Consider the following 13,602-nt stretch of genomic DNA (forward strand, 5'->3'; position numbering starts at 1 on the left):
GGATTCAGCCCCCTGGCTGCCAGCTTAAGTTCCTCAGAGGCACCAAGGCTCAGGGCTTCAGCCCAGCAGCTCCGGCTTTTAACCCTGTGAGGGGCTTGGGGCTCCAGCTGCAGGGATCCGTGCCCCCCCCCCCCCCCCATTCAGGCAGACACCTTCCCTCTCTCTGCTTGGCTGATGGCTCTTGCTTCCCAAGTGCTGGTCTGCTACTGCCTCCAGTCAGTCCATTTAGCTGGAGGCCTCTGGTGTTCCCATTTACTACAACGTGTACAGGGAGCTGGACAGCTTTTTCACTATTGATCTGATGCTTTAAGGGGAAGAAAAACCTCCTTGGCTGTCTAAACACTATTGATCTGTGCTGGGGAGCTGTGCCGCCAGGGAAGGGCGTGGAGGGATTGAAATTTCATTTCCAGCAACTTGTTTCTGTTATTTCTACCCTTTCAGACAGATAGAAACACGGAGCAACAGACTCAGTCAGGCTGGTTGATAGCTCCGCCGAGAGCACAGTGTGTTCCTGCTAGGGCCTTCCGGTGGCTACAGGGCTGGGGTTACAGAGCCAGAGGCTGGAGGTGCAATCCAGCCTCTGCCTCTGCCTCTGCCCCCCCCCCCCCCCCCCCCAGCCCTGCAGTGGCTTCCTGCTTTGAGTCATCCAGGAATCCAGGAGAAAGCTGGCAGGGATCCCCACCCTCACCTTCCTGCCATGCCATACTATCCCTTGGCCCAGCCCAGCAAGGCCAGCTAGTTACAATGCAGACTGCAGAGAGGGGTGAGGTGCTGCAGAGCCTGCAGGAGCCAGCCAAGCACAGCAGCTGAGGACAGCAGAGCAGGACGGGATGGGACCACCTGCACGCTGCAAAGCCAGCTGCAGAAACAGTTGGAGAAGTGCCCGACTGCTGAGGAGCAGATACTGGAGTGGTGGGCATGTCCAGCAGTCTCTGCCCAAGTCTCTGGGGGCCAGGCATTGCTCTTGAGAAAGGGACTGGCTGGAAAGAGGGGGCTTCGCTCAGGATAAAGGTTCTTTGCTACATCCAGATGCTCAAAGTGAGCAAGAGGAAATCTGTTGGCAGGTCCTGGCCCTCTACTCACCCAATGGCTAGCCTCAGGAGATGGGGCACAGGATTTCTGCCTTAGATACTTGTTAGCTATCCAGGGTCCATTCTCCATCGCCCTAGGCAGTGCTTGCCATCAGAGAGCACCTGTTATCCTAAGGAATCCCAAAGCACTAAAGCTCCTTTTTCGTCCTGAGAGATCGGCTTACCTGGCCTAGTGCAGCCAGGTCTGGAGGGAAGCATGGCAGCTGCTTAATGGCCACAGCAACATTACACAAGGCCATAGGGCAGGAGGAGATACTGTCACCCTGCTCCCGTGAAGCATGGCTGGGCACTAGAATGCCTGCAAGCATGGGCAACACGGGCCTGCCCCAAGCCCTGTGCACTGCCTGGACATGCTGGGATCTCCCATGCCATGTCAGGACTCAGCCAGCCCAGCTTAGCACAAGCCTGGGGTGCCTGGCTTCATGAGAGAAGGCTTGTGGCTGCATTTGGAGAGGTCCAGGATGAACACCAGGTCCCTCTCACAACCGCATCAGCCCTGCAGCTCCTCATTCTTGTGAGGGAGGTTCCTGGGTGGGTGCCTGCTGTCCCCACCTCCTGGTCACTTGCCTCAGAGAGGAGACAGGCCAGAGGATTGTGAAGTCCATCAGGAATCAGTGGCCCGCGTTCTGCATTCACCTACCCCTGTGTAACACACTGGCTGCCGTCTCATTTCCATCGTGAAAGCAGGCTCAGGCCCACACCCTTTCACTCCATTCTCTCCATCCTGCACCCAGCCCCTGCCCTGCTTTCCCAAGAGCCCTGAGGCGCCTCCCAGGACAGGAACCTGTGTTGCACACACCCCAGCAGATTAGGCACAAAAGAGGAGGAATTGGGCAGGGTCCTGTCAGATGTGGTGAGGTGACATTGAGAACTGTCACTCTAGTGGACGTCACTGCTATTAAACTAGAAATCAGTGTTGTGTGCTTCCTGCAGCCGCACCTCGCTTTGATTGCTGTCCTGAACCTTAGCGACTCAACGGTTCAGCACTGAACTAACCACAGGGTGTTTAACCCAGGTGCTGCTGGAGGCCTCACACCTGGATTTGAGGTAAATCTCTCTTTGGGAGGGTTTGCTCTCATTAGGTTCTGCCAGGGGGTGGCTGGCTCCTTGCTAAGTTGCAGCTGGTGCACGGTGGAGCAGTACCACTTCTCAGGCGGGCTCTGTGGATGAATTGGCACTGTACGGACGGGGGTCGGCTCCGGAAGGCTGCTACAGCTGACAGAGCAGTGAGAGCTAGGGAAGAATTGACCAGATGCCAGCATGGCCCCAACCAGCCGGCGCAAGACTAAATGGAGGACCTGGTTAAAGCTGACACGCTCAGCCTGTGGCTGTGAAACACTGACTAACCTGTTGCAGTTGGGACTCTGTTTTCAGTATATTTACTAATCTGGGCTCTCAGCATTTTAGCTCTAGGACTAGATTTTGACATGCGCAGACTTGCAAATCCCGTGTGCCGTGCCTATGGCACACCTGTGCCACGTCAACTGCGTGAGCACCAAGAAACACACCAATTCCTGCCTTTGAAACACTGGCCCATCAGCCTCATTGGCGCCTCGTAACTAGCTATATAGTCACCTCCCCCTCCCAGGCTGAAGCTGTCCTGCAGCTGTGGGCAGCCCCTTCTCCTCACTCACACCCCCTCGACCCAGGGCATGAGAATGACAATCCTGACAGTCTCTGTAAGCTCACAAGGGAGTCAATTGCAGGAATTTTCTGAGGTGCCAGTTAGATTTTAAACCTGGAATCTAGATTTCCCAATTGGCTACATGTTCTAGCGTATCTAAAATGGAATTGAACAGAATAAGCCCCTGTGGACTGAGTCCAGGGAGTGTTAGTTTACTGATTTCAATGCTGGGTTCTCAGGTCAATTTTTAACTGGAACAGTATTTCTCAAATCAGGACACTTGATTATGCTTAACCAGTCAACAGTTTATTAATTCATGCAGCGCCACATCAGTATACAAGTGGCAGTTCACCAGGCACGTGTAGACACAACCAGTGTTCTAGGCGTGTACTAAATACACCAATACAGTCCAGAGTAGGGCTGAGGCTAGCAGTTACACAGAGGAACAATGCAAATCACCAAGATTTCATATTACATTTACTTCTGACATCAATCATCAATTCTTAGTACCCAGTACATTTATCAGGCTTTCAGTACTTCTCCAAGCAGTAAGAATATCCTTGTCTTTAAGGGACTTTCAAGAATATAGTCCCAGGTATTTGAGTGGATTGGTCCAAAAGGGGCAAGTTTAGAATATCAAAAGCAATTGTTCAGATCTCCCTTAGGTCAGTTTCCTTGAATTTATAAAGGAGGTCATGCAGATAGCATTAGCCAGAATCTAAAATATAGTTACTTGATGGGTCGCTACAGCGTGTCAACTTCAGGTAAACTTCAGTTATTTATGTGAAAGAACAGAAGGAGAAGCAATCTCGGAAATGGAATCTCACCACTTCCTTGTTGCACTGGGGATTTTGCAGCTTTAGTCAGCTCTGGGGTGTATCACCTGCTGATGACTTCAGTTTTTATCTACCCTGAGTCTGGGATTCATTGGAGGGGGGCGCCCTCGAATTTCTATTGGTCATTTGCCAACTGGTGCTCAACTTTCTCACTTTCTCTGCTGCTTCCATCAGTATCCAGTAGATGGCAGAAGTGTATAGTCAATTTCTTCAATGTGGGTCTTTTATTTGTAGGGTTTGCTCCATTTCATAGATAGAGCCCTGCACAGATACAAAATTTTTATTGGCATCTGATCTGTGATCTGCAAAAGTCATCCACGAATATCTGCATCTGCAGCTATAAATCAAATATCCGCGGATTTGCAGGGCTCTATTAATAGACTCAGAAAACCATAGAGTTAGAGGGACTGCAAGGGTCAGCCAGTCTGCCCCCTGCCAAGATGCAGGATTTGTTGTGTCTAACCATCCAAAATGGGGGGCCAGAGGTGAAAGTAAGCTGGTACTATCCAGTACGCCATGCTGGACTGCATCAACTTCTGTGGCGAGGATTTAAAGGGCTCTGCGGGGAGCCCTGAGCCCTTTAAATCCCGGCTCGCAGCTCTGGTGGTTGGGCTGGGGTCGGCATTTAAAGGGCTCCTCCAAGCTCCCTGCTGCGGTGGGAAGCCTGGAGGAGCCCTTTAAATCCTGGCCTCGGCCGCAGCTCCGGCAATCAGGCTGGGGTCCGGCATTTAAAGGGCCCGGAGCTCCATGGTGGCTGGAGCCTTGGGCCCTTTAGTTCGCCCCGGCAGCTTCCAGCCATCTTTGCAGCTGGGAGCCCCCTAGGTGATTTAAAAGCCTTGGGACTCCCAGCCACAGCTGGTGCCCCAGGGCCTTTGAATCTTGAGGCCCCACCTCTTCCGGATGAGGCCACACACACACCCCCGGACTCCAGCTGTACCAGTAAATCCTGTGAGTTACTTTCACCCATGCAGGGGGCTCACCAGCCTCGTTTCAAAAGCCGCCAGTGAAGTTGGACCTCTCAGAAAGCTGTCCCGTACTCATGCTAAGAATTTGCAGGATGTATAATGTTTTGCAGCAATTGCCTTCCAACAGATATCAAGGAAGTTAAAATCCCCCATCGATACTCGCTTGTATGTTAGCTAATCTTGTTGCCTGCTTGTAGACTTCCTCTTCCTCTTCCTGATTTGGTGTCTATAATAGACCCCCACCATAACATTGCTACTGTTCTTTTCCCTTATCCTCAGCCAGAGACTCTCAATAGCGTGGGTGCTGGGTTTGTATAATTGTTGGTGGTTCCCTGGCCCCCAGCCCACTTGTCCCGGAGTCCCCGGGCAATGCTCTGGAACTGCTCCCCACAAAGCCAGTCAGGACTTTGGGGAGCCTCCTCTCCCTTGGAGCAGACTTGTTCAGGGCAAGAAGCTCACACGCTTCACCTTCCTGGGTCTCTCTTGGAGCATTCAGCATCCTCTGCCCCTCCGTGCGCTTCCCACAGCGAGCCCGCCCCAGCGGGGTCCTGGGGAAGCCAGAGGGTCCTGCACCCCCACTTTGCAGTCAGACGTGACTCTCAGCCAGCCAATAACACAGAGGTTTATTCGATGACAGGAACAGGATCTAAAACAGAGCTTGTAGGTACAGCGAACCGGACCCCTCGGCCGGGTCCATTCTGGGGGGGCAGTGAACCAGACCCCTCACATCTGCACTTCACTTCTCGTCCCCAGCCAGCTCCAGACTAACCACCCCTCCAGCCCCTCCTCTCTGCTCAGCTCCTTTCCCGGGCCAGGAGGTCACCTGATCCCTTTGTCTCCAACACCTTCAGCTGGCACCTTTGCAGGGGAGGGGCCCAGTCCATCAGTTGCTAGGAGACAGAGTGTCAGGCATTTAGGTGCACTGGCCCTTGCTCTGCCAGATACTTAAGAACTGCCATGGGGACACTGAGGCACCAACACAGCATTCAGAGAAAACATTAAGAACATTCCTAGTTAATCATACCACCCTACTGGCTCCTGGCATTGCTTGGGCGGAGGATGCGGAATCCAGAAAGAGGCAGAACCGGGGGTTGGGGCAAGGGGTGGAATGGGGCAGGGAGAGAGTGGAGCGGGACAGGCTGGAGCTGGGTCACTCACTGCTGCCAGCACCAGGCACCGCCCACTAACCTCCCAGGCCACCCTGGACTCTGTGTCCCCCAGAAGTGCAGGCAGCCCCAAAGCACAATAAGCCCAAACATTGGTGGAGCCAGGCCCACGTTGCTAAATATTGATGGAGCACAGGCACCATGGGCCTATATAACTCACCGCCTGTGCTCAATAGGTCTATCACTCACGTCCCTGTGGACCTCGGAGCAAGTGTGGCCATTCTTGATGGACACCTCGACACCGCCTCCTTTTTTCCCATATCTGTCCTTTCAGAACAAGCTATAGCCTTCAACACTGGTCCTCCAATCGTGGGTCTTGTCCCACCGAGTCTCTGTCATGCCAATTAAGTCATCATTGTCTTCATCTCCCATGACTTTCAATTCATCCTGCTTGTTCTCCAGACTCCTTGCATTTCTAGAGGCATAGAAGATATTTTGCACCTCCTCTTGCCTTTTTAATGCAGTTATGATTTCTAGTCCCTTCTTCAAACATTACCTCTTCCCTTTGTCTTTGTGACATGAGCTTAGATGTGCATTGGCCGGATTTTTGTTACCATCCCTAGGTTGAAGCTGTGCTTATCAGCTTAGCCAGATGATGACCAAAGATGCTCTTCCCAGTATTGGATAGATGGAGCTGATCCCAGCACAGTAATCTACTTCCCTGGAACATCAGCTCGTTGTCAAAAAAAAGCCAAAGCTCTCTTGCCAACACCACCTGCTTAGCCACGCATTTAGTTCCACAATTCAACGGTCCTGCCCGGGCCTCTTCCTTCAACAGGGAATCTGGACGAAAACCCCACTTGCACTCTTTTATCCTTCTTCCCAGAGCCACGTAGTCTGCAGTGATCCGCTCAAGGCCATGCTTGGCAGTGTAATTGGTGCTCATGTGGAGCAGTAGGAAGGGGTAGCAGTCCAAGGGCTTGATGAGTCTCGGCAGACTGAGTCACATCCTCCAGGCAAGCATTACGTGGACTTTATTTCATTATTACCCCTAACTATCAATTGGGATCCCTGTTTTCAAGCAATTTCTCCTAATATTTCAGTGTTAGACAATGTGATTGTATTTTTAATATGCTTTCTAGAGCCCTAAAATTATTCTCACTTCTAGGGTGCAACAATCATTTACAAAGAAAACAAACAAAATTCCTCTCAGGGTATGTCTATACTACGAAATTAGGTCAAATTTACAGAAGTCAGTTTTTAAGAAATAGTTTTTATACAGTCGATTGTGCGTGTCCCCACACAAAATGTTCTAAGTACATTAAGTCGGCGGACTGCGTCCACAGTACCGAGGCGAGTGTCGACTTCTGGAGCGTTGCACTGTGGGTAGCTATCCCACAGTTCCCCCGCCCATTGGAATTCTGGGTTGAGATCCCAATGCCTGATAGGGCAAAAACAGTGTCGCAGGTGGTTCTGGGTACATGTCGTCAGGGCCGCCCCCCCTTCCTCTGTGAAAGCAACGGCAGACAATCATTTCGTGCCTTTTTTCCTGGGTTACCTATGCAGACACCATACCATTGCAAGCATGGAGCCCGCTCAGCTGACCGTCACCGTACGTCTCCTGGGTGCTGGCAGACGTGGGACTGCATTGCTACACAGCAGTAGTTCATTGCCTTTTGGCAGCAGACGGAGCGTTACAACTGGCAGCTGTTGTCGTCGTATTCCTGGGTGCTCTTTTAGCCAACCTCAGTGAGGTCAGTCAGGGGCATCTGGGCAGACATGGGAGTGACTCAGCCAGGTCATTCCCATCTTCCGTCAAGCACCCAGGAGATGATGATGGCTAGCAATCGTAATGCAGCATTTTCTGCCCAGCATCCAGGAGATGGCGATGGCTAGCAGTCATTCTGCACTGTCTGCTGCCAGCCTAAGATGTAGAAGATAGATGGAGCAAAACAAGAAATAGACCCAATTTGGTTTGTATTCATTTGTTCCCCCCTCCATGAAATCTACGGCCTGCTAAACCCAGGGTTTTGAGTTCAATCCTTGAGGGGGCCATTCTGTGTGAAAGTTTTTTGTGTTTCTCCTTGATGCAAATCCACCCTCTTTGTTGATTTGAATTCCCTGTAAGCCGTGTCATCAGTCGCCCCTCCCTCTGTCAGAGCAATGGCAGACAATTGTCTCGCACCTTTTTTCATCACAGACACCATAGCTCTGCAAATATGGAGCCTGCTCAGATCGCCATGGCAATTATGAGCACTGTAAACATGTGCATTATCCTGCAGTATATGCAAAACTAGAACCTGCCAAAGCGAAACCAGGCAAGGAGATGACGGCAGCACAATGATGAGAGTAAGGAGGACATAGACATGGACATAGATTTCTCACAAAGTACAGGCCCCAGAAATGTGCACATCATGGTGGTGTTGGGGCAGGTTCATGCCATGGAATGCCAATTCTGAGCCTGGGAAACAAGCACAGACTGGTGGGACCCCATAGTGTTGCAGGTCTGGGACGATTCCAAGCGGCTGCGAAACTTTCACATGCGTAAGGGCACTTTCATGGAACTTTGTGACTTGCTTTCCCCTGCCTTGAAGTGTGAGCCGACCAAGATGAGAGCAGCCCTCAGAGTTGAGACACAAGTGGTGATAGCCCTCTGGAAGCTTGCAATGCCAGACAGCTACCGGTCAGTCGGGAATCAATTTGGAGTGGGAAAATCTACTGTGAGGGCTGCTGTGATGCAAGTAGCCAAAGCAATCATTAAGCTGCTGCTGCGCAAGGTAGTGACTCTGGGAAATGTGCAGGTCATAGTGGATGGCTTTGCTGCAGTGGGATTCCCTAACTGTGGTGGTGCGATAGATGGCACCCATATCCCTAGCTTGGCACTGGAGCACCAAGCCAGCGAATACATAAACCACAAGGGGTATTTTTCAATGGTGCTGCAAGCACTGGTGGATCACAAGGGATGTTTCACCAACATCAATGTGGGATGGCCGGGAAAGGTACATGACGCTCGCAGCTTCAGGAACTCTGGTTTGTTTCAAAAGCTGCAGCAAGGGACTTTCTTCCCAGACCAGAAAATAACCAGTTGGGGATGTTGAAATGCCTATAGTTATCCTTGAGGAACCAGCGTACCCCTTGCATCCAACGAAGTGGGTATTCACCCATGAAAGCTCATGCTCCAATACGTCTGTTTGTCTATAAGGTGCCACAGGACTCTTTGCTGCTTTTACAGCCTACCCCTTAATGCCATGGTTCATGAAGCCATACACAGGCAACCTGGACAGTAGTCAGGAGTTGTTCAACTATAGGCTGAGCAAGTGCAGAATGGTGGTAGAATGTGCATTTGGATGTTTAAAAGCGCGCTGGCGCAGTTTACTGACTCAGATAGACCTCAGCAAAACCAATATTCCCATTGTTATTACTGCTTGCTGTGCGCGCCACAATATCTGTGAGAGTAAGGGGGAGACGTTTATAGCGGGGTGAGAAGTTGAGGCAAATCACCTGGCCACTGATTACGCGCAGCCAGACACCAGGGTGGTTAGCAGAATACAGGAGGGCACAGCCCGCATCAGAGAAGCTTTGAAAATCAGTTTCATGACTGGCCAGGCTACGGTATGAAAGTTCTGTTTGTTTCTCCTTGATGAAGCCGCCCCCAGTAAACCTTGCTGTTAACATTACATAGCACATGTGCTTTTGTTACAAGATTGCATTTTGATGGCTTCACCCCTCCGCCCACCGAGTGGCTAACAGAGGGGAACATTTCTGTTCAGCCACAGGCAAACAGCCCAGCAGGAAATGGGAACCTCTGAATGTCGCCTTAATAAAACCACCCTATTTCAAATAGGTGACCATGAATGATATCACTCTCCTGACGATAACACAGAGAGATAAAGAACGGATGTTGTTTGAATGCCAGCAAACACCGGGACCATACACTGCAATGCTTTGTTCTGCAATGATTCACGACTATGTGCTACTGGCCTGGTGTGGTAAAGTGTCTTACCGTGGAGGATGGAATAAGGCTGCCCTCCCCAGAAACCTTTTGCAAAGGCTTTGGGAGTACATCCAGGAGAGCTAATATTTACAAAGGAACACTCACCAGAGGTCCCTTCTCTGCCTGGTGGGTCCGGGAGGCAGCCTTGGGTGGGTTCTGGGGTTACTGGCTCCAGGTCCAGGGTGAGAAACAGATCCTGGCTGTTGGAGAAACCGGTTTCTCCACTTCCTTGCTATGTTCAACCTCTTCCTCCTCATCATCTTCCTCGTCCCCAAAACCCACTTCCGTGTTGCGTCCTACTCCATTGATGGAGTCAAAGCTCAGGGTTAGGGTACCGGTGGCTGCAGCCCCTAGAATGGCATGCAGCTCATCATAGAAGCGGCATGTTTGGGGCTGTGACCCGGAGTGGCCCTTTGCCTCTCTGTTTTTTTTGGTAGGTTTGCCTGAGCTCTTTAATTTTCACACAACACTGCTGCGAGTCCCTGCTATAGCCTCTATCCTTCATGCCCTTGGGGACTTTTTCAAATGTTTTGGCATTTCGTTTACTGGAATGGAGTTCAACTAGCATGGATTCCTCTCCTCATACAGCAATCAGATCCCATACCTCCCATTTGGTCCATGCTGGAGCTCTTTTGTGATTCTGGGACTCCATGGTCACCTGTGCTGATCAGCTCGCCACGCTGGCCAAACGGGAAATTAAATTCAAAAGTTCGCGGGCCTTTTCCTGTCTACCTGGCCAGTGCATCTAAGTTGAGAGCGCTGTCCGAGTTGCATCCACACTACCCCAAATTTGACCCGCCAAGGCCATCGGAGGTGGAGTAAAGAAATCGATTTAAAGAGCCCTTTAAGTCGAAACAAGGGCTTCGTTGTGTGGATGGGTCCAGGGTTAAATCAAGGTAACGCTGCTAAATTTGACCTAAAATCGTAGTGTAGATCAGGCCTAAGTCTAGAGGAGATTATCCATACATTCTTTGACTATATCTAAGCCTTTTCACATTGTTCAAGGCTTACCATTGCATATAAGACTTTGCATTAGGGGAACCAGACAAATTAGTCACATGGAGAGATGACTATCTGTTTCAGAAGGCAACCAAGCATGCAGTGTGTAGGTTGGGGTGAGTATAGAGAGCGAGAGAGTGGCATCTGGAGGTCTCCGGAAGTTTGACTTCTGGAACTCTCACTGGTTTTGGGGCACCAGCTGAGCTAGTTCTGATTGGTTTAACCCTTCAATTTGTTTTTTTCTCTTCTCTCGTTCTGTATAACACATAGGGGACACTTAGGTGCTCTGCACAGGAGAGGGGGTAGGGGCTCTCTGTAGCTAGACTCAGCAGTGGAAGGCTCATCCATAAGTGAGTTACGGGAGGCTTTAGTATGAGAAACTAAGAAGAGTTGGAAAATTCCTCAACAAGCATCAGAGCTGTACTTCCCTGGGAATGGAGTATTTTGGCTTTAGCTTAATTAACGCTCCCCAAAGAGGATGTCTCACCTGTGGGGATGGGCCTGTTGACTCTCATTGGAGAGGAAGCTGGGGTGTGGAATATGCATGAGGGTGATTGCCAGTGGATAGCTAGATGGAAGTAGAGAGAGATTGTCAGCAACATATTTTCAAGACACATGTTAATGTCTGTGTCTCTTACACCTCCTTGTCCCCTAGATGAGCCAGCAGCACCGGACCATCCGGACATTGGAAGAGAAGCAAGCCCATCTGCAGGCCCATTGTCACCACCTGGAGGAGGAGACTGGCTTTCTGCATGCCAGGCTGGAGGTCCAAGGCCTGGCACTGGAGAATGAGCAGACGCTGGTAACCAGCCAAGTGAGCAGCGCTGGCACTGGGATGAGCACTCCTGCTCTTTGCAGCAGGGACACGTGCGTTCATTTTCGCCATCCGGCTGCCATCTGCCATGGTGCCCGCTCCCTGGGTTGGCACAGCTGATCAGGCACAACCTGGGTGCCCTCCAATGCACAGAGCTTTGAATTTAGCAGCATTGACTGGCACATGCCATCCTCCAACATCCTTCAGTCTGACTCACCTGAATCACTTTCAGTCCTCTGCAAATTGAAGGTGTTAACAGGAAAACGAGAACCAAAGTGATTTCAGCCACCGGCCTGACCTGCCATCCCTCCCAGCTGCCACCGTGCTCTGGGCCCCCACCATCCACTCCTTCCCCAGTCGCCTTCAGAGAACATTTCTGTGGATTCCCGCCAGTGCTCTCTTGACGCAGCAGCAGTTTGTAAGTTTCCCTGCTGCAGACGCTGCCACGGCGTCTCCCCAGGTGCCAGAGCTGAATTTCTAATGAAAAACACTGGCAGGAACCAGTCCCGTTTTCCTGAGACGCCCTTCCAGGCCTTTGTGCATCCTGGTAAGAGCAAAGGACACCCACTGTGTGCGCCCTTCCTGCCACCGGCTGCCAGCAGGCCTCACGGCCCATTGCCACAGGGGAGCAACAGGGCCAGTGCAGCCTCTCATCTCGGCAGGCCGGCTGCTCCTTCCAAGGCAGTGGCTTCCCGGGTCCCACTCCCACAGGCAACGGGGACTGAGATAGAATCTGAGGAGCCTTTACTCCTGTCAGCACTTAGGACCAGGGAAGCCATGGCCTGAGCTCCAAGTGCTGAGGACTCATCCTGGCTGGGGAGAGGATGGAGCAGGAGGGCTGGTGGATGAGGCCAGGTTTGCGTTCACAGCTTCATTGGCTCTCAGACAAGAGACTGTTGTGCTGCGGAGTCGAGGGCGCAGATCACAGGCAAAGCCTTGAAGGAATTAACAAGCCAGCAGGAAAGACCCACAAAGACTAGAGAGTGTGGAACTGCTGAGCTAAGGGTCCCCGCCCTGGCCACAGATGGGAAGAACTAGTGTGCAAGTCTCACCAGGCAGCACCCTTCCAACGTGCTCTGCCGCCCCCCCCCCCGGGCCCTCTCCTGAAAGCCCTCTTGTGCCGCCTGGCTTCGCTCAAGGCATCTGTGCATGGTTGCCCTCACCCCAACCATCCTGGGGGCACTTTATCCCCCTCTTTGTCAGGCCCATCACTTAGATGGGTCGCTCCTAGGGGCAGGGCCAGCTGGGGAGGGGAGAAAGCCCCAGTGCTGCAGCCAAATGAAACGACTGAGCAAAGCACCAGAAAAATATGCCTCAGGAAAGAATCCAGGACTGCCCTGGGGGACAGACTGGATGGGACCGATCATCACTTCCCAGCTCTGATGGCTGGATTCTCCTCTGGGCTTTCCACAGGTACGCCACAAAGAGGAGCAGGTGGCGACGCTAACGGGCAAGCTGCTGAAAGCAAAGGCTGAGGCACAAGCAGCTGAGCAACAGGTACGTGTCCCTCTCTCCCTCTGGGGGATGTGGTCTGAGATTGCAAGGGCAGGCAGTCCTCAGCGTTCTCTCCCATTGCCTCTTCTTCCCGCTTGTCTCTCTTCAAGAGCCAGCAGGCCTGAGGGGGAGGCCCTCAGGAGCAGGCGCCCCCACCTCACCGCAGCACAGGCTTGGGGTGAGCTCCTCCCTTAACTTCAGAAACTTCTCTGGCTCTCCCCCTGCCGCACTCGTCACTGAGGCCCTGTCTGTACGCTCCAGCTGGAGGCACTCAGGCTCCTGTAGGACACCTTCCGATGCAGCCTGCAGCCCAAGCGGGTTACCGGGGTTGGGGCTCTCCTGGGCCATTTCCTGGCTGATGTTAAGCCCTGTCCCTGCCTTCAAGTGCCCAGCCTTTCGCAGCCTCCCTTTCCACATGGGCACCGTGGGTACTGCAAACGTACGCGACATATATTGTGCCTGCTGATAAGTGGGGGTGCTGCATTGCAACCCAGGCCGGCAAACAGCCTGGGCTCTGAGACTCCAGCCTCTCTCCTCTCACCCCCAGCTCAGGGGCTCCTAGTTCTTCTGCGCCATGGCCTGGAGTGAGAGACCCTGCACTGCTCAGGGCTCAGTCCTGACCCCTGGGAGCAGTTTTCCATTCTGCCACTCGCTGGTCACATGGAGTCAGCGGCTCAGT

The 13,602-nt window shown here is 52.2% G+C and overlaps 1 protein-coding gene across 5 annotated transcripts in view; it reads left to right on the plus strand.

Annotated features, from left to right (window-relative positions):
* The window catches only part of LOC115660332 (polyamine-modulated factor 1-binding protein 1-like), a 351,977-nt gene that overhangs the window by 322,160 nt on the left and 16,215 nt on the right, over positions 1–13,602 (plus strand). For all 5 annotated transcript variants that reach the window (XM_030581656.1, XM_030581654.1, XM_030581657.1 and 2 more), the window contains 2 exons: positions 11,271–11,429; positions 12,843–12,926. In XM_030581656.1, the coding sequence (XP_030437516.1) occupies positions 11,271–11,429; positions 12,843–12,926 (243 nt within the window). The remainder of the gene's footprint in view (positions 1–11,270; positions 11,430–12,842; positions 12,927–13,602) is intronic.

Source organism: Gopherus evgoodei, chromosome 12, assembly GCF_007399415.2.
Source record: "Gopherus evgoodei ecotype Sinaloan lineage chromosome 12, rGopEvg1_v1.p, whole genome shotgun sequence".
Lineage (NCBI taxonomy): Eukaryota > Metazoa > Chordata > Testudines > Testudinidae > Gopherus > Gopherus evgoodei.